Source organism: Numenius arquata, chromosome 7 (genome assembly GCF_964106895.1).
Source record: "Numenius arquata chromosome 7, bNumArq3.hap1.1, whole genome shotgun sequence".
Taxonomy (NCBI): Eukaryota; Metazoa; Chordata; class Aves; order Charadriiformes; family Scolopacidae; genus Numenius; species Numenius arquata.
In genome coordinates, this window is record NC_133582.1 from 3,046,897 (window position 1) to 3,068,834 (window position 21,938).

Genomic DNA, 21,938 nt, shown 5'->3' on the forward strand with positions numbered 1-21,938 from the left:
AGCATGTCAGAGCATGTTACTCAGGACTGCATCCAGGCGGGTCTTGAAAATCTCCAGAGACGGGGACTGCACACCCTCCCTGGGCAGCCTGTTCCAGGGCTCTGGCACCCTCACCGTGAAGAAGTTTCTTCTCATATTTGAGTGGAACCTCCTATGTTCCAGCTTGTGCCCGTTGCCCCTCGTCCTCTCACTGGCAACCACTGAAAAGAGTCTGGCTCCCTCCTCCTTCAACCCACCCTTTAGATACTTATAAGCATTGATAAGGTCTCCCCTCAGCCTTCTCTTCTCCAGGCTAAAGAGTCCCAGCTCTCTCAGCCTTTCTTCATAAGGGAGATGCTCCAATCCTTGAATCCTCCTCGTTGCCCTTCGCTGGACTCTTTCCAGTAGTTCCCTATCCCTCTTGAATTGGGGAGCCCAGAACTGGACGCAGTATTCCAGTTGTGGCCTCACCAGTGCAGAGTAGAGCGGGAGAATGACTTCCCTCGACCTACTGGCCACACTCTTCCCTATGCAGCCCAGGATTCCATTGGTCTTCCTGGCCACAAGAGCACACTGCCTGCTCATTGTCATTTTGCTGTCAATAATAGGAATAATCCTTATTCCTTAGGAATAAGGAATAGAATAGAATAATAGGGTTAGGTGATGTTTGAATAGTGCTCCTTTCAGTCTCAAATGCCAGACAATAAACTGTGTGTATCTTCTATTCCTGTGTGCTTGAATAAATGATTGCCAGTGTTTGTATTTATGAGAAACCTGCTTTTTATTGTGTAAGATTTTACTCATTTTTGATTGAAACTGACTCTGGAAATGTGGAAGAGGTCCCTGTGTGGGAGGTTAGTGATTTATCTGTGATTATGAAAGTGATATATTTAAGAATGGGGCAGTGAGATGTGACTCTGAGAAAGGCAATGGGAAAGGAGAGTTCAAAGATTATGCTGAAAGAAAAATCTAGATTTTTCCTGCAGGATTTTAACAAGTGCAGCCTGGAGTTTCCTTTATGCAGAGAGTTAAAATCCACTGAATATTTAATACAAATAGTTTTGTATTAAACTATTTGATTCTGACAGTTTGCATGGTTTTGTTTCTAACAGTTATATTTTAAAGCTGTTCAAAAATATGACTGGATGCGCACCCAAATTAAGATGTTCAAATATTGAAAAATCTGGTAAAAAAAATCCACCGTTTGTTTTATAGGAAAGAAATATGCATCTAGTTTGAAATTATCAGAAAAATCTTTTTATTGCCTTTAACCTGTAATTAAGAAATTGCTATTTTCCTGGCCTAATTATATCTGAGAAGCTTTTAGAGGGGACAATGTTACAACTTTCATCACAGTATATTGAATTGATCTCTGGGGTTGTGGCTTTTGGTTTTTTTGTTGTTGGTTTTTTTTTCTTTTTGTTTGAAATCTGTAGTCTTCTAGTTTCTTTGTCCTCAGACTACTTCTCCTTTATATCTATGGTTATTTCTACCAGTCTCTGATACTATGCACTGGTATTAAATTATGGGCTCCTTCAATATCTTTAGTTGTGCTCCTTTCTCCAGCAGAAAACAGTTTCTAGGGTTCTCCTTGTTCCCTTTGGAAACGCAAATTTTTGCTCTGTTTGGATGAAATCTTAGTGTTCATCATATTTCCCAAAACGGAATTGATAAAGTAATGGCTTGAAAGCTGGCAGTGGTGATTTAATAGTATCCTGAGTTTCCACAGTAGGCAGTAGTACGGAGAGAACTTGGAGTGACATCCTTCAGCAAAACTGTCCTTTGGAGCTTGGAAAATGTAGGCTGAGTGTTAAGACAGGCAGTTCTTTTGATGTGAATAGTAATAGGACAGATGCGCAGCCCTAATCCAACCAAACCATGGGTTTTTGCTGTATAATGCAGCGTGGGGACAGATGCTCAGTGCGTACACAGCTTATTTCTCACTTATACGTCAGAGAAATGGGAACAACATCCATCACATGCGTCATGTTGAAATTTCTCAAACCCTCGTATTACAGCCACAGGTGTATTAGAAGTTTAAACAAAACCACTGTCAGCTATTTTTACTTTTTATTGTTACAACCCTTTTATTGATTTACCTTTTAAAATAGTGTTTAGCTGTTCATATTCGCATTATGTAGATGCATGTTTAAATCTTTAATCATCTTATTTCTGCATAGATTTATGTTCTATGTGGAATTTAATACTGCTCTCTGACCTTCCGGCAACCAATACTGCCCGACTGTGTCCATATTATTAAATTCTGTTACCTTCCAGACCGTGATGACCTCATCCAAATTGCTTATTGGGGATGGTCTTTGGCCTTCAACCCCTTAACCTCCATCGAGCAACTTCTAGGCACAGGTATCTGCCTCAGTCCAAACCTGTGTTATGAAACATTCTAGCACTAAGGAAAACATCAGAGTTTATTGACATCATATCAAGAAATTCTTTTTTTTACCCTTACATCTCATGAGCAAATACTTTTTGCAGAGATTTTCCTCCAGAATCACCCGAGTTGTTTTCATAACAGTTATTTTCCCTGTGGGAACATTTGCTTGTTAATGTTTGTTTTAGGGAAGCCAAAGGTTACAATATGTTTTGGTTAAAAGCGTTGTATAACATCATGTCAAAATACAGTTTTGAATGTATTACTTTCTTTTCTGGTCATAACATGCCTTCTGAAAAGGATGCTAATGGATGTGGATTGTTTTACATCCACTTTGTTGCACTTACATATGCTGCTAAATATATTCCTTTCCCGGTGTATTCTAATTCAGTACAAGCCTCTTGCTGGAGGGGAATACTTTTTCGTTTTAGTAAAATGTTAATTGTAATAATGAGATGATGCAACATTTGTAATGTTGATATTAAACTGCTTTGGAAGACTAGTGAATGGTCAGGTTGTCATATCAGGGCCACTGTGCTTAATAGTGGGGGTCGGGACTGGATGCTTACAGGTAATTTTTTCTGTGGTACATACTATCTCTCCTGACTGTTCATAAGATCATGCTTTGGAGACGATCATTGATAATTTATGGCACTTTCTGTCAATTGTAGTAAGTGTAGTTACTAGGGCTGGTTTTGAATGTGCGTAATGCTCCTTGCACAACTTCGTGTAACTGCTGCATCAAAATACAGTACTCCGATATATTTGGGTCTTAGCTTAATTATAGTCCTAAAAACCTTATCCTAACCCCCAAACTGACTAAAAATATAAAATACTGAGGCCTGATACTCTTCACTGAAAGATACTTTTCTAGAAAGCGACAGTTTTGCTTTTAGCAATTCTTCACTGAAGTTGGGTTGAAGTGGTGCTCTAAATACTATAATGGAAGTAAATAAGAAGAATGAACTGAGTAATAAATGCTGATTAGATTACTGAGGGAACAGGTTTCTCCTAAACATGCAGGTAATACGATAAATCACTGCTCTTATTCCGTATGCATAATTTAGGACATCTTAAACAGGAATTAAATGTTTCCTTGGTGATAGTGCATTGCCTTTTCAGGTACATGTGATCAAAGAGGTGGCAGCAATGGCTCAGGAAAAGCTTGGTGTGTCCTGTGAAGTGATTGATCTGAGAACCATCTTACCCTGGGATACAGAGACCATTTGCAAGGTAAGGAAATGGCGTGTGTGTTCCTTTAAAACCACAGCAAAACAAAACAAAAACCAAACCCTAATAACTGTTGAAATGCAAATAATGACTGTTTTTTTTTTTTAAAGGCCTACATTTTTGCTCTATATTGTATATATTGTTTTGTATTTTTTTGTTCTGTATCATATCAGAAGAGTAAATGCACATTACATGGACTAAACATTTGGTTTTGAATTATGGTTCAGGGTTTAAAATAATGTTAAAATACATCCTGCCATCTTATCAGAGAGCAGGACTTTGGGTTTTGATGTTAAAAACCACATCCCTGGGTCCTTTGTGGTCAGTACGTGCCGGGATTTTTAGTCCTTGGCCTGATGCTGCTTTCAGTCCCTGCACACGCACGTCTCCCTTCACATCTTTCTTATCACCCTTAACATACCTGTTACAGTTCTCTACATTATTTTATGATTCTCCCGTCTGCTGGCTCTTTCTGGCAGGCAGGGAGCCTTTTCTAGCTGCTTGTAGGCTCTGCGATTGTTCCTAATCCTGACCCTAACGTTTGGGTTCCCTGTGTTCCATGTTGGTCAGTGTCATGAAGCTTTAATATGGGAATTAGATTTTACAGAACTCATATACATTTGCCAGTCTAATATGTTTTATTCTTCAGGCTTATTTTATTCTTATGCTTACCCAAGAAGTCTTGCAGATATATTTCTATATAAAATTGCAGATTTTCCTTGTCGGTCTATGTAATTTTCAAAGAAGTTCAAGGAGCTTTCGTGGTTGGTGTCGGGGAATGAGCAGGCCTCATAACCTTAACTGAATTCTTACCATCTTTAGAAACGAAATAACTTTAACACTGACGTTTTCAATGCAGCTATTTAAAAATGAGACTCTTTATTTAACTGGAAGTATACGCAGCTTTAATTTGACAGCTGTGGTGCGGGCATGAAGAAGGATGGGCTGAAGTGGTTAATGCTTTGGAGATGAGAAGTGATCTGTCAAAAATTTCACTGCAGCTCTTACTGCTTAGTCTCCTTCCTGTAGCTGTTTCTATATAGAAAATTACTTGATCAAAATGCATATTTCATAAACCTGTGAGAAGTTATACTTCGCAACAGCCACCAGAGGCCTCTTTTTAGCTGAGTTAAGCAGCTGCTTTGGCTTTGCATCGCTCCTATGAGCATGTTTATGAATATATAACTCTTAGCGAGACATAAATAAACATAAATAATAAATATAGTGAACATAAATAAAAATTGCTACATAATTTTACTGAAATATTTTACAATATTTCTGTGCATTTTTAAGATTTTGAGTTTATGTTCAGTTTTGAACTAGGTTAGTGTTTGTCATCTGCATGAGAAGGAGATGAGGGTGCACCTGCACCAGTACAATTGCACCAGTACAATTCCTGGGATGGGTAAATGTGCAAAAAGGGACTAGATTTTTCTTTTGTCAATCCTCAGATGTCTAAGAATAGGTATAGAAGTTTGATCTAGTTACAGTAGCGGAGCTATTCTAGAGAAAGGATGTCTCCTGAGGGTCCTTCATCCCAGCTGTTTCAGCAGCCTATTTTGGGATGAGATAAATTGGCCTCTGGAAATGTCTTGGTTTAAAAGATTTTTATTTTTTTTTTTTGAAGTTAAGGGAGCTCTAAGTGTAGTGTAAAGTCAGGTGAGATAAATAGCACCCTTACTGTATAGCTGAGAGATGACACCTACGGCTGACAGAAAGGACATAAGAAGTTGGCTGGTTTAAAAAAAAAATCCAACACCTCTCTGCTAGAATAAAAGCAAAGAATCTGTGTGTGTTTGTAGTTTTATAAATATTCTGTGATTCTATGATAATACTTTGTGCTTTACCTCTAGAAGACTGAAAGTCAACTCCCAATATGCAGCATAAAAAGTTGTGTTCAAGGCTATTGTTAGATTAATGAGCCTCTTGTCTATATATACATTCTCAAAGCACTATGTTATTTCTGGCCAGTGAATCATAGAATCATAGAATGGTTTGGGTTGGAAGGGACCTTTAAAGATCATTGAGTTCCAACCCCCTGCCCTGGGCAGGGACACCTCCCACCAGACCAGGTTGCTCCAAGCCCCATCCAGCCTGGCCTTGAACCCCTCCAGGGATGGGGCAGCCACAGCTTCTCTGGGCAACCTGGGCCAGGGTCTCACCACCCTCACAGCAAAGAATTTCTTCCTAAGATCTCACCTAAATCTCCCCTCTTTCAGTTTAAAACCGTTCCCCCTCACCCTATGGCTCCCCTCCCTGATCAAGAGTCCCTCCCCATCTTACCCCATTTGCTAAGATGTGTTTCATTTGACAATCTTCACTGATTTCTGATTTCTTGTGATAGAGCAGTTCTGATTCAAAGAGAGAGTAGTGGGCTGTCTACAGAGTGGATGACTTTATTTTTTGAGGGAGAGAACACATTCCCTGTGCTTATTCTAACATCAGCATCCTCCTTCCATGTGTTTAATTTGTGTATGAAGGAGCTGATTTGCTTGGAAGTTTGGGAGAGCTTAGGCCGCATGGATTTTTTCGGTCTGTGAAGGGTTGGGTGGTGTGGTATTGATTTAAAAAGCCAATGGTATGCTTCCCAGTGCTTCACTGGTCACATCCAGGGTAAAATTCTGTGGTTGTAGTGTTTTTTATATTGAAACGCATGTGTTACTGGAAGTGGGAAATCTACCTCAGGTTTAAGTACTCTTAAGGGATTGTGGAAATGACTGTATTTTATTCACCCTGAATTGAGCCAAGCATGTTATTTAAAATTTAAATTGATTAGTATCAATCTGCCACTTTCACTTCTGCAAGTCAAAACTTGCAAATGCACATTTTTGTGCTTTTGTATCATTTACAAGGCCAGTATTTGCCATGCATAATGATGAAGATTTGCATTTATTATCTAATTAGCCATTCTGACTTTCTCCAAACTGTTGCTGCTGTCGTGCGAAGAAATGCTGAGGGCTTGTGGGTTCCTGTGAGCCTGGGTAACTGAATTTTTGGGAAAAAAGTGTGTTGACTTTGCAGAAACATAGTTTATGGATTGATATTATCAACTCTAGTAACTCTGAAGTTGCTTCTTTGGGGTACTCTGCTACAGAAAAGTGAAGGGGTGTGAGTGGTGTTTTGGGCACTTGGTCTTGCGTCTGTAGGGAAGGTTCTACACCTCCCCATGGAAGTTGACATAAATGTTCATCAGGCGGGAAAAACATCAGCCCTCTCACTGGAGAGAGCAAATCTGAGTCAGCCGTCATCAAAGTCATTGAATAATTGTCAGTAGTAGATCCTTGATGTTCTATATGCAATAGGCAGCATGTCCTGGCAGACCCGTTGATCTATCAGCTTGCTGTTCCCATTACTTTAAGTTTACTTCATCTAGTTGGACCGTGAATAAAGGAAAATCAAGATCAGCGAGCTTGATGTGGGTTTTTTATTCATTAACTGCACTCACCAGGCATCGAACCGTACAGTTGTAATGCAGGTATCCTGGGATCACATTTGTATTTCTTGGCTATCTGTCCTTGATCTTTTGCCATTTGACATGTTGCTCCTTGGATTTCTTACCAAATGCATCTCGTACCTATAAAATGTGATTAAAGTCATCCTGCTTGCCTGATGACAGTTAACTTGGTCAATGTTTCCATAAGAAACTTGTGTCTTCTGTTCTCGTAGTTTGAGGTTGCTAGAACGTGCCGTGGGCTGCTGCTTGGCTTCCAGAAGCAGAACACAGTAACCATGCTTGCAGGCAGTCGTGTTTAAAGCTAGGAGAATATATAACCATTTTAGAAACCAGTTATTTACGTCCTTTGCTCTTCTATATTTCAAGAAAGCTTGGAATGGAAGCCTTGTTTTTTGTTCCTGTGCATCTTCTTGTTTCAGGAGAGTAGCTCAAGCTGAGGCATTTGTGTATATACAATACTATATTCTGTTTTTCTCCTTTCTCCCTCCCAATATAACAATAATTCTCAATCTTTAAATTCCCACATCTGCTTTTCACATATGTGTTGATAAGCGTTACTTGAGAGAAAGCCTGGTTATTGAAAACCTTGATTAAATGGAGAAAAGGCATTTGTGTGTAGCTTCTGTTCATCAATTTCTCATAAAACCTTTTCCCTTTTACCGACATTCCATATTACAAACTTCAAATTTAAAAGCACTTACCCAAATAAATAAGTAGTGGTGTGTAGTCTAGAGTTAGCAGCAATTTTATAGCTCCAATATGTGTTCTTATTTTTTTGTTTTCCGTTACAACTGGTGCTGATTGAGTTCTAATGGAAGTCGGGATGAAGTTCCACGTTAGTAATCATATATGAATCATTGTTCCATAGAGATAATTATTACTTCTCTACAGTATTGCCTTTCTTTAAATGTCTGCAGCTATTTATCCTGCTATTATCACGTAGTTGAGCCAGCTACTCTTTTAAAATACTTTTTTAGGATTCAAATGCTATAGATTTTTATTAAATGTGCATTATTAACCTTTACCCCGAGAAAATGTACTTTTAAGTATTTCTGCAATACTTTTGTAAATTTAAAGATAATGTTGAAATTTGTGATGCTAAGATTTAAACTGCTTTTTACTGAATTATTGTGTAATAGCATATGCGTTTTCTAATATCATAATGCATTGTATTTGGCTTACTGTAAATATTTTTCTTTTCACGCTGAGCTTTGAAGGCAATCTGAAATGCTTGTGATACACACATGGGCTGCATAGACTGTGTAGAGCGCAGAGATTTCCAAATGTAAACGTTTGATATTTTCTTTTTAATAGAAGATCTTTGTTTTTCATTAAGGTATTTAATCATTAAGATATTTACCAAAGGTCTTAGAGCTGTACCTGGTAGGATGACAGGCTAAAAGCTGACCTGATAGGTATATTCATTAGACTTAGTTTTCATTATATTATTACTTTTTTGAATGCTACTAATGTGGGACTGGACAAACCATTTATCTTCCCTCCTGTCTTTGTTTTGTGCTAAAGAGCCTGTACTTACGGACTGCTTTCATTTTTAGTCTGCCACACAACAGTGCTCACCAAAATGGAAAGGTTTGATTTTTCTGGATATATGTTAAGAAGTTCTTCGTTACTATTTATATCAGATGGAGATTGAACTAATCTGAAAAACCTTGCAATTTGCTAATTTTTTTTTTTGTATGTAACTTCCACTGTCATGGAATCTGATAATATTTCACTTAATATGATAGGACAAAATTTGCACGGGCTTGATGGACATTTTACTTTTGCATGTTGATACAGAAAACCAAAAAAATTACTGTAATGTCATCAGAATATCCGAGAATGTGATGCATGGACTTTAGTTATTGCATGACTAGATAATGTTTTAACTCATGGGAAAAGCAGGTCTGGAAATTGTGGGTTTTTTTCCCTAGAAACAAATCAGACTTTTTTTTTTTTTTTTTTTTTCCCCTAGCTCTCTATTTTCACACAATATGCTTTGGATATTTAAATCTGGTCCTACTAGTATTCAGAAATTGTTCCGTTTGTTGTGCATTTTTGATGTGTATGTTTCAGAACTTCCTGAATGCTTTTGTTTAACGTAAAAGCAAATAATAAAATTCAAAGAAATGAATTGCACATTTTTCTGCTATACTACATTCCAGCAGTGTATTTTAGCAATTTTTTTCCCCTTTGTGATTTAATTTCAATTTTTATATAGAGCTAATCCTAAAGAATTAAGAAGCTGCCTGTGGTGCAGAATATACTTTTGCAGATAATACAGGACAGAATTTCGAGGGACAAATCTCACCTTTTGCTCTTAGTCAGTTCTGCTTGAAATTTTGTTCCCAGCTCCCACCCACGTGGCTTCATGTTTGGGAAGATGCTCAGCTGATGTACCTTTAATATCAGCCCTTCAGTACCTCTGGAGATCTGTGTACCTGTTCATTATTGGCACCTGAGAGTATTATGCTTTCTGTGCTGAAGACAAGGAAAGCTTTGCTGTTGCTTCTCTTGGTTCTTCTAGGCACTGGGGAAAAAAAATAAGTAATAAAGAATAATAGTCTTTGATTCCAGTGGTTGTTTTTGTCTCTTCAAAACACAAAGAGCAGGAGGAATTGCTGTTGCAACATTTGCTTCTGCTCTTGTTGCTCTCCTCTTTTTCCATTTTCAGGGATGGGTTATATTAACTTCTATCCCTTGTACTTGAAGTACAATCTAGTTAAAGCCATAAATGCTGGATGAGGAGCCAATGAAGGGAACTATTCTGAGCTATGGTGTAGGGACATGGTTACTTTGAGAAAAAGGAAAGTTGTGGGGCCAGAGCGGTAGAATAAGCAGGATGGACCGGTGGCACCTGGGGGAAAAGCCGGAGATTTAACTGGCAGTGCTGGACTGTCATCATAGTTTTCATTCATGTCCCCTTCTTCTGCCCATGACTTGACTGAGAACACTCCAGCTGTGTAGCTCTGGAAATGTTAGGATTTTCCTTATCACATAATGAATCTCAGTATAGTATGTAGGGCGATCAGCTGCTCTTTGCTTTTGTTAAATATTAGTATAAAATATGTTTATTCTCTCACTGCAACTGTTCTTCCTCCCTTACTTTTCCACCTGTGTGATTACTCTGCAAATACTCTTGCCATTAATCAAGATGGTAGCTTGTGAACTAGAGGAGCTAGTGTTGTGTGGTTGTTCTGCAAGTTTATTTAATTAAAACTAAAAAGGTAAGATTTTTATTTATGAAAATTAATTGCAAAAAAGAGGTTTTTAGGAGGAATTAGCTCAGGCTGTTTTCTCTTCTCTTTGAAGATAGAGTCGTGGCGTTGCCCAGGCTGGAAGAGACCTTTCAGATCATCTCATCCAACCGTCAACCCAACACTGACAAAACCCATCACTAAACCATGTCTCTAAGCACCACATCTGCCCATCTTTTAGAATATGAAAGATAACATATAAGAAGAAAAGCAACCAGAGACTGAATTAGTAAAGCACTGGAAGTTCTTGATCTGAAGCAACCTAAAATAACCATGTCGAGTATTAGAATAATCTTTATCGCTTTTTAAAATCAGGTGATGCAAGGGGAATTGTTCATTTGGCCTAAATTTCCTGACGAGAAGAGACTACCGGCATTGTGAATATTTACAATATCATTTTAAGATCATGCAGTTCGTTCATTCTTCTGTTTGAACCCTATGTGAGGTATTTATCCGCTCGCCTCAGCAGTATTTTGTTTACGCTCTAGTCACATTCCCTAGCTCAGCAGAGCAGCGAGATGAGAGTTGGAACCGTGCTTTGGTTTATATCTTGTAGCTTAAGACTTGCAATTGTTTACAGGGAAAGTTAATCAAACTTTCCAGATGAGAAAAAACAATAAATGGTAATTTATAACCACTTGGTTGCAGTATAATACCGGTGCTGTAAGTGTGCGTTAGGATTTCTTCATCCAGCTAGAAAAAAAAAAAAAAAATATTGCCGGATTTATTAAGTTCCTTGGGTCTGCAAATGACAAAACTGTAAAACCGCTCTTTTGGCACGTGGTCAAACGTGACCACTAAGTGCTAATCTATACCCTGTTATCATCTCTGGCATTGGTGGTGCGTTTCCTGACATGTTACCTGGACTTTGAAGTTCCCGATAGCGCTCTGTTTGGAAGATTGCAAATTTCTTAAGGAAAAAGGGCTTAAATGGCTTGACTGCAAAAGTGGAATCTATTTTGAATTTAAAGAATAAGTGGCATCTATTTAACTGGTTCATTATTTTAGCTCTAAAAGAAAAAGCTGAATTATTAATTTTTGTCAAAGTTTTGAAAGATTTCTCTTAGAAATTTCAATTTCTTTCGTAAATCTAGAAGGTGTGATTCTTTTCTGTTTGCTTCTCCCTACAGGGAAAATGGAGTTAGAGTTGAGGAGGAAAAAAAAAGAAATTTGGATAATTAAGCACAGCAGTGTGACTTCTAGTTTTCCATTTGTTAGTGTTGAACTATTTGCAATACGATGGCAACAAAAGTTGCACTTCAAAAAGCCTGTGGAAAGAATTAATTTCTAATTACCAGCTACAGTGTTCTGTTGACATTAGAGAAATCTCTTTATGCTATTGGGTTTTTTTTTTGGCTTAGAGCTTAACAATGTTTTAAATAATGGATTGACTAGAGGAAAACGGATTTTTTTTTTTTTTTCATATCTTAAATTAATCAGCAGCGTGTGTTAATATAGTTTTATTTTCCTGTAAAAGAAAATAAATCTATCAAAATAATCTCTCTGCTTAGTCACGTGTAAATTGTCCCTTCTAGTGGACAATCAAAGTGTGTATAAAGTAGTTAATGCATATGTTACAGGGTATGTATGCATCTAAATTTAAGTATCATCATGATTAATGTAGCTGTTTTGAAGTTAAACCTTAAAGATCTTGGTTGTTCTACTTACATTTCCTTGCACTAATGAAATGTTGGAAAATGTAGACATTTTCTTGGGGCAATTACTTGGAGAAATTGAAAAGCTAATCTATGGAACTATTTTTATTTCAGAAATGACTTAGTATCACGTTAGAATTTGCTTATTACAAAAGATAAATTTAGCTATATATTTTTTTCTTTGACTTTAATATTCGTCAAATATATAATAAGATTGTAACTTGTTTTACTTGAGGCATCATAGTGTTAAGTAGTTCTCTGACCTGTAATACACTGTAATAAAATACCATTTTTTTTCCATATTGGGAAAAGATCAAAATAAAGGTCACTGCAAAGTAGAAGTCAAGACTCGTATTCCCCCTCCCTCCTGTATTCTTTAGTTATCTCATCTTTATTTCATTATCACCTAAATTAACCTCAGAAGCGATGTGATTGAGCAAGCTGATGATTCAGCAAAGTGCTGAGGAAATTGTTGGGATGCACTTTTAAGCCTTCACCACGTGCGCTCTTAAAATATTGTGACCCTTGTGTGCATCTGCGAACTTATAAAGAAATAAAATATTTAGTGGTAATGCAGAAATGCTGATCTTTTAACAGACAAAAGGCTTGGAGCAGTCTAAAGTTATGTAATTGAGAGGCTCGATGCTTTTATGACTAAACGCCTTTAGAAACGCAGGAGGATATGGAAGAAGAGCTTGTGATTTGCGTTAGTCAACTGCTTTAGTTACAACTCCTTTCTGCCACAAACATCTTAGGATATTTAGCAAGTTATTTAGTTTCTTTGTGCCACGGTCTTACCATTTAGAAAATGTGTATTTATCTGTCCTTTTTTCCTGTGTTGTCTAATGTAAATAAGAGGATCATAGTTCTGGGTTTCTAGTATCTTTTCAAAATTTAGATTTTTATTTTTTTTTTTTCATTTTCTTCGAGGCACCACAATACAACCACTTAGTCCCTTTCTCCTCTTTTCTGAATTCTGCATGTTTAGCTGTTTAATATCTGCTTTACCAATTCCCCTTTGAGGAAAAATAAGTGACAACAAAGGCGAAGCAACAGTCTCTCTAAAACGACTACGTTTTACTCTGGAAGATTTTTACCTGGGAAATCTAGAAACTCTGATAAACTTGCTCATGAAAGGCTTTCTGCAAAAACAAAGCTCCGAAGGATATCAGAGAAGACAGATTTTGTTCTTGAGAAGTAACTCGATGAGCTTCTGTGAAAGGGATTCTACAGAGGTTTTCTTGTTACTCTGTAAGAAAATGAGAATGTTGCTCAGAATGGGATAGTGGAGAGAACCAGTAAACAACCACTTTTTGTTTACCACCTCTAATGCTGGGTAATTGGTCTTCCCTTTGACCCTTCCACTATCAAACCAAATTTTATAACAATCCATTCATAATTCAGCCCAGAAAGCCAACCACATTCTGGCCTGCATCAAAAGCAGCGTGGCCAGCAGGCTGAGGGGGGGTGGATTCTGCCCCTCTGCTCCACTCTGGTGGGACCCCACCTGGAGCACTGTGTCCAGCTCTGGAGTCCTCAGCACAGGAAGGACATGGACCTGTTGGAGCGGGTCCAGAGGAGGCCACGAAGATGATCAGGGGCCTGGAGCCCCTCTGCTGTGAGAACAGGCTGAGAGAGTTGGGGGTGTTCAGCCTGGAGAAGAGAAGGCTCCAGGGAGACCTTACTGCAGCCTTCCAGAACCTAAAGGGGCTCCAGGAAAGATGGGGAGGGACTCTTGATCAGGGAGTGGAGTGATAGGATGAGGGGTAATGGTTTTAAACTGAAAGAGGGAAGATTTAGATTAGATACTAGGAAAAAATTCTTTACTGTGAGAGTTAGGAGACACTGGTGAGGTGTTCAAGACCAGGCTGGATGGGGCTTTGAGCAACCTGGTCTGGTGGGAGTTGTCCCTGCCCAGGGCAGGGAGTTGGAACTTGATGATCTTTAAGGTCCCTTCCAACCTAAACCATTCTATGCTTCTATGATAACAGATTTACAGCTCTACTAATTACTGCTCTCCAGGAATGAATAGACATCCTGGTCAATATAGGTTTGCTTGTTTGATAGGTTTGGTGATGCTTCTTCCATGGACATGCTCGGAGATGTACAAAGTTCCTTGGTATTTCTAGGGATCTGTGTTGAATATGAAGAATATCTTCTTCATCTGTTTCTTGCTTGTACAGAGGATGTAAATGAATTCTCTACGGGCATTTTGATGATTACAGTGATGCAGAATTAATTTCTGACTCGGAATGGGTGTTACTCAACAGCATTACATTTGGAAATCAAAGCTTCACACAAGGACTCACTTGTGCCTTGTGTGTATCTGAAGCCAGCTCCATGGTGTTCTGTCTGCATCATATCTACTGTTGAACATAAAAACTGCTTTAGTGATTTGGGAGAAAAATCTTTGTGTGACAATTAGACTTAAGACTGTCACACTTCAAAGTGTTTAGAGTAAACGTTGGGGCTCAGATATGTTAATAAATTAAGTAATAAGCCGAAAGCAACTCTGAAGTGACTGGTTTACAGGCTTTGATTAGTTATTCTGTCACTTAAAAAAATGACCGCTGGCTTTCAGTTGATAAGCATGTAAAGGATTTAACATGTTTTTCAAGCTGCTGATCTAAGTGAAAAATGCTACTGTCTGTGTATCATGTTGAATTTAGATACAAGAAACCGAAGAGTGAGTTCTTTGAGGAGTATACACTTGATAAATAGGGAAAACTTATAAACTCTCAATGCTCATAACTGGTTCATGCTGCTGACTCATTTTGATGCTGTGGTGATCTCTACAATGGAAAAATTTCTATCAGTTAATGGAAGCAGGCTGTTTTTCCCAGGTTACTTTCGTCGTTTTTTGGCTCACTGGGAGAGGCTGTTTAAAAGTAAAAGATATTTGTTCGTCTATAGGTAGATTGCCTTTTGTGTACATTTTAAAATCACCACGAGCAGTGATTCTTGGGCTAACGCTTGTGTTAAAAGATCGAATGTAGCAATTAAATGTAGTTCTGTTGTGTGTCAAGAAATGACTGTCTCAAATAAGAGGCTTGATTTGGTGTCTGTCGTTGAAGAGACTTCCCTTGACGTTAATGAAATGCATATATTTCATGGCAGTTTCTAGGTCACTGTGTATGTTTCTGCTTTATTGTCCTCTGCCAACCCGTCAAATGTCATGGGCTTACTCTAGCTCGAAGTAGCGTGTCACTTGTGCCCAAAACCCATTAAACCTGATGGAAATGGAGAGTGAATTTGGTTGAGTACAAATGGAACTAAGAGGAATACGATTAACCATTTGAATGTCTTTTGAGCATTGGGTGAAGTTCTTATTTTAGTGTAATCTAATCTTTTTATTAGTTTTACCTTGAGTTTGCAGGACAGATGTTGATGGATCGTGCTTGAAGATTTTAATAGTGGCATTTGCCAGAAAATAGAGTAGTAGGTTATAAAACTCAAGTTTTTCTTATAAAGGAAAGGCTGCCAAATCTTAATCTCTGTTCATATGACGACTCAGTCAATATAATTTTGCAGTTTTTTCCTGTTTTCTGGACCGATTGCATGTGACAAAAAGGCTGAAGCTGTTATGATATAATCAGTTGATATTGAGAGGTAATGTTTTACCTTTATCCCAAGCACTGAGACTACAGTCATCCTTCTGAGGAAAAAAGTTAAATCTAAATTACTGGTTTGAGTGAGATGGTTCAAAAAGATTAAGGCTATTGTAGTAGAAGCAACAGAGTTGTTACCTAAATAGAAAATAACTATTGTTTTACATTTCATGGTATTTTAATGGTGATCTAAATTAAAAGTTACAGGCAAATTACTGAGTGATAATTCTGTGTTAATGATTTAAAAAGCCCAACAACGTAGTAGAAATATTTCATGAAATGGAACCCTGAAAACAATCAGATAACTCTTGGATGCAGGTTCCATGGATTTTGGATTTGGCCTTACTGTTTTTTCTCTTCCCGTGCAATGCTATGAAGGCATTGAAATTATTTTATTTTTTTACTTAGAGTGACACCATTACAATAAAGAATGAAAAATAATTGCTCCATGAGTGACGAAGCCTGGTTTTCTATGGATTTATGTTCCATATTTCCTACCTTCCACCGTTCTATATACCCTATTTAGCTACATTAGGATGCTCAGCTCCTTTCTAAATGGCTGGCTAGACAAAAAGTGGCAGCTGAGGTATTATGGAGGAAAAGGAAATTGTTATGATGGGTTCAGCAATAAAATTTCGGACTGTTTTACTTATTTTCTTGGTGATCTGATGTATTGGGGTGTGGATATGGCAGGGAATTAGTTGGCTCATTCTTGGATCCTCCAAAATACCTGGAGAAGTTGTTTACCTGATGTTCTGCACAAAAACTGTGCTACACCATTTGAAGATTAAGTTAAGAGAAGATTAATGAATCTCAGAAATAACTGGATTGTCCATGGAAGCTCTTTCAGAACTGGCAAGATCTCATCTGTTGCTCAAGAATAAAAGAAGAAATTGCGTGTAGGAATCTAGCTGAGCCACAGTTCATCCTCATAATGTTTTATGACTCAGCAGTGGAATTAGCAGCTTGGCTGTCTGAGTTTTCCATATGACTCTAAATGAGATTTAAAGCACCTGGAAGAGCTTGGGTGTGGAAAAGAGAATAGTGGTGGTTGAGGAATGAGGTATAAATAAAATCACCTACATCGTCTTAGTGTCTCAGGAGTTTGGGTACCTTGATATTCCAAAGGTAGGTGCCTCTAAGAGTTTGGGACTTGCTTCTTATGGAATGTGGGTGTTTTCCCTGCCTTTTTGGCTGTAGAAGACTGAAGTCTTTCCTTAAAGCTTGGCTTGGGGCAACCTCAAAAAAGACTCAAACTTAAAACCGTGGGTTGTTGTGGGGTTTTTTGGGTTTTTTGTTTGGTTGGTTTTTGTTTTTTAAGAAAAAAGTATTATAGTGAAAAGGACATGTGCTATTACAGCCTGATTATCCCAGGAGTTTGTGGGACAGCTGAAATTTTCAATACCCATGAATATTGTTAATAAACAATATGCACGTAATTTCTGAAAGGCAAAAGGAGGCCTAAATAGCCTCAGGTTTAAATATTAATTTATTAATAGACTTGTAACTTCCGAGACCTAAAATAAATGTTAGTTTTGAGCATGTGTATAGAAAAACTGAAGAAGCAAGTTAATTTGTGAAGAATTTATTTCGTATGTTTAACAGTGTGATTAAAATGGCAAGGGAATAAAAAGCCTCTGAAAGGCAATTCTCTCCATGGAATGACAACTGAATGTGGTGATGTCACACAAACTCGAAGGGAGTCTTATAATGAAGGTTTCTGGGATGAAAAGGACCTCTTTAGTGGAAAGGATCTCTTTGGTACAGCATTATCTGTCTGTATTTGCTGAGACTTTCTGATTTTGCTTCCGTAAACAGGGAATTAAAAAGTAGAGTAGGGGAGGGAAGGACAAATTTGTCCACGGTGTGTTATTAACAATTGGTCAAAGGCTGGCAAAGTTTGGGGGCTGCTGCTGAAGTTTGTTTTATGAAACCTTTAGCGTTAGTTTTATGTTTTAGGCTACACGCACAGAAAGATTGTTTGACTAGATGTATTTAACTGTGGTTAAGTAGGCAAATGGAGCTCCAAGTACTGAGGAATTATGAGTTACCAGTCCAGTGGATTCATGAATATTTTCCATTAGTTCAGTAGCCTGTATACTTGAAAAGACTATTTAAGGATTCTGTTCATGGTTACTACTAGAAGACAATAACTTGGAGATTTAGAAACATTTGTTCAAAAGAAGCTTTTTTTATATTAATGTTATTTATTTCAGCAGTGTTAGCCAGATGGCATGCGGGGTACTTAAAAGTAAACAGGGACCCCTTGCACTATATGTATATTAAAAGTATTAATTGTCACTGTTAAGGAAAGCTTCCAGTATCAAAAAACAAATGAGACGTGAAGCAGTGGGGGACAAGAATGCAATAAAATCAATATCGTGTATATGAAGTGATAAGAATGAACCAGGTGGGTTATATTGTCAAATTTGCTTTTGACTTGTGAATCAGTTTTCGTTCCTAAATAATTGATTCCAGTGTGTATGTAGCAATTTATCTTAAGGATATCAAGCAGTCACGCTACAGAATTTTGGAAGTAATTTTTCTTTGCCTGTCTTTTACTGAAGTTGGTTAGTATGTTCCTGAATCTTTTTAGGTTAAGCAGAAGTATCCATCTGCACAAAACACGACTTTTCTCCATTGTCTCCACATCCTGTGACCGTTATTAGCAGCTACTGTTTTGTTGGCAATTAACTGCTTTAGGGTACATAGAATGGTGGTATCAAAGTACTAAAGAGCTTTTGTAGCATTGTTTTACAAGAGTAAATTTACTGAAAGGCATTAGAAAGTCACTGGTTGACAGAGTATCAGTCCTTTTAATTTAGTTTAGCACTCTTCTATTAAAAAATAAATCAAGGAGCCCAAACGGTGCTGAGATGCTCTCTGCTGTGTGTCATCTCTCTTTTCTCTTTTCACAGTCTCAGCTATTTAAATTGAAAGTTGTTTTAGAGGGGAATTCTCTGCTATTAATGCGTTGGGAATCTCTCCTTGGTTCTTGGCTTTGCAAGAAGCGTATAAATCTCTCCGTTGAACATCTCAGCCATACCCTGACAGTGTTGTGCGAGATGTAAAGGCCGTAACTGTTTTAATATCCATCCTCTTCATCGCCGCTTAGGATGTTCTGTCTGGTCGTGTAGCCAATCCTTTTCGTTTGGATTGTAATTTTTTTTTAAATTTTCCAGGTTACTTTGCATTACTTCTGTGCCTGTTTTCATTTCTCATTATCACTGCACCGTTATCTTTGCGCTACAGCATTATGTTTTCAGCACTATGCAGGAAGAAGCCACGTTAGTCTTTCAGAATTATTTTTGGCATTTGGGGTGTAAAACGATCCGCATTGGAATAATAAAATCCTGGTGTGTTGAGGCAGTTAAGTTTTATGGTTGCGCTAACATTTCTCTGCAAGATGTTTCATATGTGCATCCCAGCTGTGGTCACATTAGTTCTTTATGAACTGTTCCTGCCATACATACATTTTAAACCGGGGAAAAGATCCATCCTGATGTGGATTTCGAAGTGGTGAGGTTTAACCAGCGTGTTATTGCAGCATCAGCATACTCGCATAAACTCTGAGGTCCTGTCTCTGGGCACCACTGAAAAGAGCCTGGTTCTGGCCTGTTTGCACCCTCCCTTTGGGAAGGTATGTACGTTGGTGAGATCCCTTCATCCCAGCCCCTTAATCATCTTTGTGGCCCTTCATTGGGCTCTCTCCAGTATGTCCATGTATCTCTTACTGGGGAGCCCAGAGCAGGCCTCAGCACTCCAGGTGTGGCCTCATCATGCTTTATGCTGTTGAGTTGTGTGTCATGAAATAATGTTTTTTTCATGTCATTTATTTGTCTCTGCATCTTGATTTTACTGATAAATGAGTTTCAGTCAACCTTTGGGAGTGTAGTGTAGACATCATGATATAGTAGTAGATTTGAAGGCGCTCTTCCCTTTTCTTTCTCTGGGAATTTAGTACTATTGAAAACCACACCAAATTATGTTATGTTACTTTCTTTTAATTCAGATTAACTGTTGAATACTTTTTCTTCAGTGTTAGGAATTATTTTTGCTGTTGGGTTGGAGCTTTAAAGAGTGCGTACCATTTGTAGATTTTACTGCTTCTGGGAGAAGACAGTTCTTCTGGGCAACTGGTAGTTATGATTTGCAAACTAGATCATGATCATTAGGAAGTTAAAGGGCTTTCTCACATCCAAGCTATTGGGACATATCCTATTCCTCTTCCCTGGTATTCTTTCTCTTGGCACCCTAGTAAAAAAAAATGGTGCTTGAGGATCTATTTGGTTTTCTAAAGATTGTGCAATTCCAATAAGGCTCTGGGAAGTGTGGAAATTGAGGACATAATAATATAATAATAACATAAATAATCATTTGTTAAGATTGTCAGTATATCACATGCACAAACAATTCACAGAATCACAGAATGATATAAGGTTGGCAGGGACCTCTGGAGATCATCCAGTCCAACCCCCTGCCAGAGCAGGGTCACCCAGAGCAGGTTGCACAGGAACGTGTCCAGGCGGGTTTGGAATGTCTCCAGAGACGGAGACTCCACCACCTCTCTGGGCAGCCTCTTCCAGGGCTCTGCCACCCTCACAGGAAAGAAGTTCCTCCTCATGTTCAGATGGAACTTCCCATGTTCATGTTTGTACCCGCTCCCTCTTGTCCTGTCACTGGGCACCACTGAAAAAAGACTGGCCCCATCCTCCTGACACCCACCCTTTAAGTATTTAGAGGCGTTGATCAGATCCCCCCTCAGTCTTCCCTTCTCCAGACTAAACAGACCCAAGTCCCTCAGCCTTTCTTTGTAAGAGAGGTGCTCCAGGTGCCTCATCATCTTTGTAGTCCTCTGCTGTACCCCCTCCAGCAGTTCCCTGTCCTTCTTGAACTGGGGAGCCCAGAACTGGACCCAAGTCCTTCAGCCTTTCCTTGTAAGAGAGATGTTCTAATTCATGGGATTTATCATCTTATAGATCTGCAGGTGCTAAGTAAACATAATCCTCAGCGATTCATCCAGCAGGTTATGTTGTATGTTTTGCTGTGGGAAATGCTGAATAGAAATCTGGGATCTTATTTCTCTCCCTGTGCTTAGGATACTCAGTGCTGAGAACGCTGCTCTGCGATGCCATTTGTTATGGAAAAGTTAAAAAGGAAGTAAAACTTTACGGAGTTTGGTTTTTTTTTTTTTTGGTGTATTTGTTTATTTTTAAGCTTCAGTATTCTGATTGGCTTTCAGTAAAGGCACATATCTATTAATATTAATTTTTATACGATTTTATAATTGTTTCATTCATGCTTAGTGCAAAGTGGGATATAATACAAATACAATTCCAGTAGAATCATGGAATAGTTTGGGTTAGAAGGGACCTTAAAGACCATCCAGTCCCAACCCCTGCCCTGGGCAGGGACACCTCCCACCAGACCAGGTTGCTCCAAGCCCCATCCAGCCTGGCCTTGAACCCCTCCAGGGATGGGGCAGGGATAGCAGTACCTGTGCCAACTTTTTTAAAATTATTTTGGAAAGCTAGTTTTTCAATCACGAAGGAAACTTTTACAGTCTGTAAAGAACACGATCACAAATATGCAAAAATTTAAATGTGCAAGTGAACATCAAAATAATTCCTTTTCTGTAAGAGATGGAAAATCTCTTTATTTGGAGAACAAGATTTTCCTCTTAAAGAAAACGGGCAACTTGCTGTTGTGATACAATAGCAGCCATTTATAATGAAATTCTGAGTTTGATCATTTCTTTAAAGGCGGTTTCTGTGTTAGTGAAGCAGCCGGTTACAGTGGAATTAACAGTGTTGCTGTGGGTGGAAAATAATAGCGTATAATGCAGTTTACCATCAAACTTATCTTGATTTAAGTCTGCTTTTCCCCTGATTAAGGGCCTAGGATGTTATTGGTAGCGTCAGCATTTAGATTTCAAAGCGCTTGGGAAGAGCCAAACTTGTGTTGTTGTCTTCTGTCATCGGTGCCTGCAGGAGGGGAGAACGTGGCCAACGTGGGGAACTGAGAGCTGGACAGAAAAGCCATTATCGAAACTCTTGAGCAAAGATTGTGGCCAGGGAAGCTGAAAATAATTTGCTGGGCTGCAGTTCAGGAAACCTTCAGAGTGCGCTCTGAAAGCATTCGTCTTGCAAAGGCATTAGGGTTTTTCTTACGTTTCATTATCAGGGTGATCATGCCCGTTAAGTGCCTGTTAGCCTTTGGCTCTGACACAACCTCAGTTGTCGCCCTTTTAGATGACACCGATGGAAAACAGTCCTGACAGTGAAAATGAGGTAGAAAAGTATAGTCAGTATTGGTTTCTGGTTTTGTTTTAGGGTTAATTTAGTAGTTGAAAGCCCTAGAGCCTTT

General features: G+C 38.4%; 1 protein-coding gene across 1 annotated transcript in view; it reads left to right on the forward strand.

The window, feature by feature from the left end:
• Positions 1 to 21,938, forward strand: part of BCKDHB (branched chain keto acid dehydrogenase E1 subunit beta) — a 114,657-nt gene that overhangs the window by 37,570 nt on the left and 55,149 nt on the right. Inside the window, exon 8 of the mRNA XM_074150313.1 lies at positions 3,491 to 3,601. Coding sequence (XP_074006414.1) covers positions 3,491 to 3,601 — 111 coding nt within the window. The remainder of the gene's footprint in view (positions 1 to 3,490; positions 3,602 to 21,938) is intronic.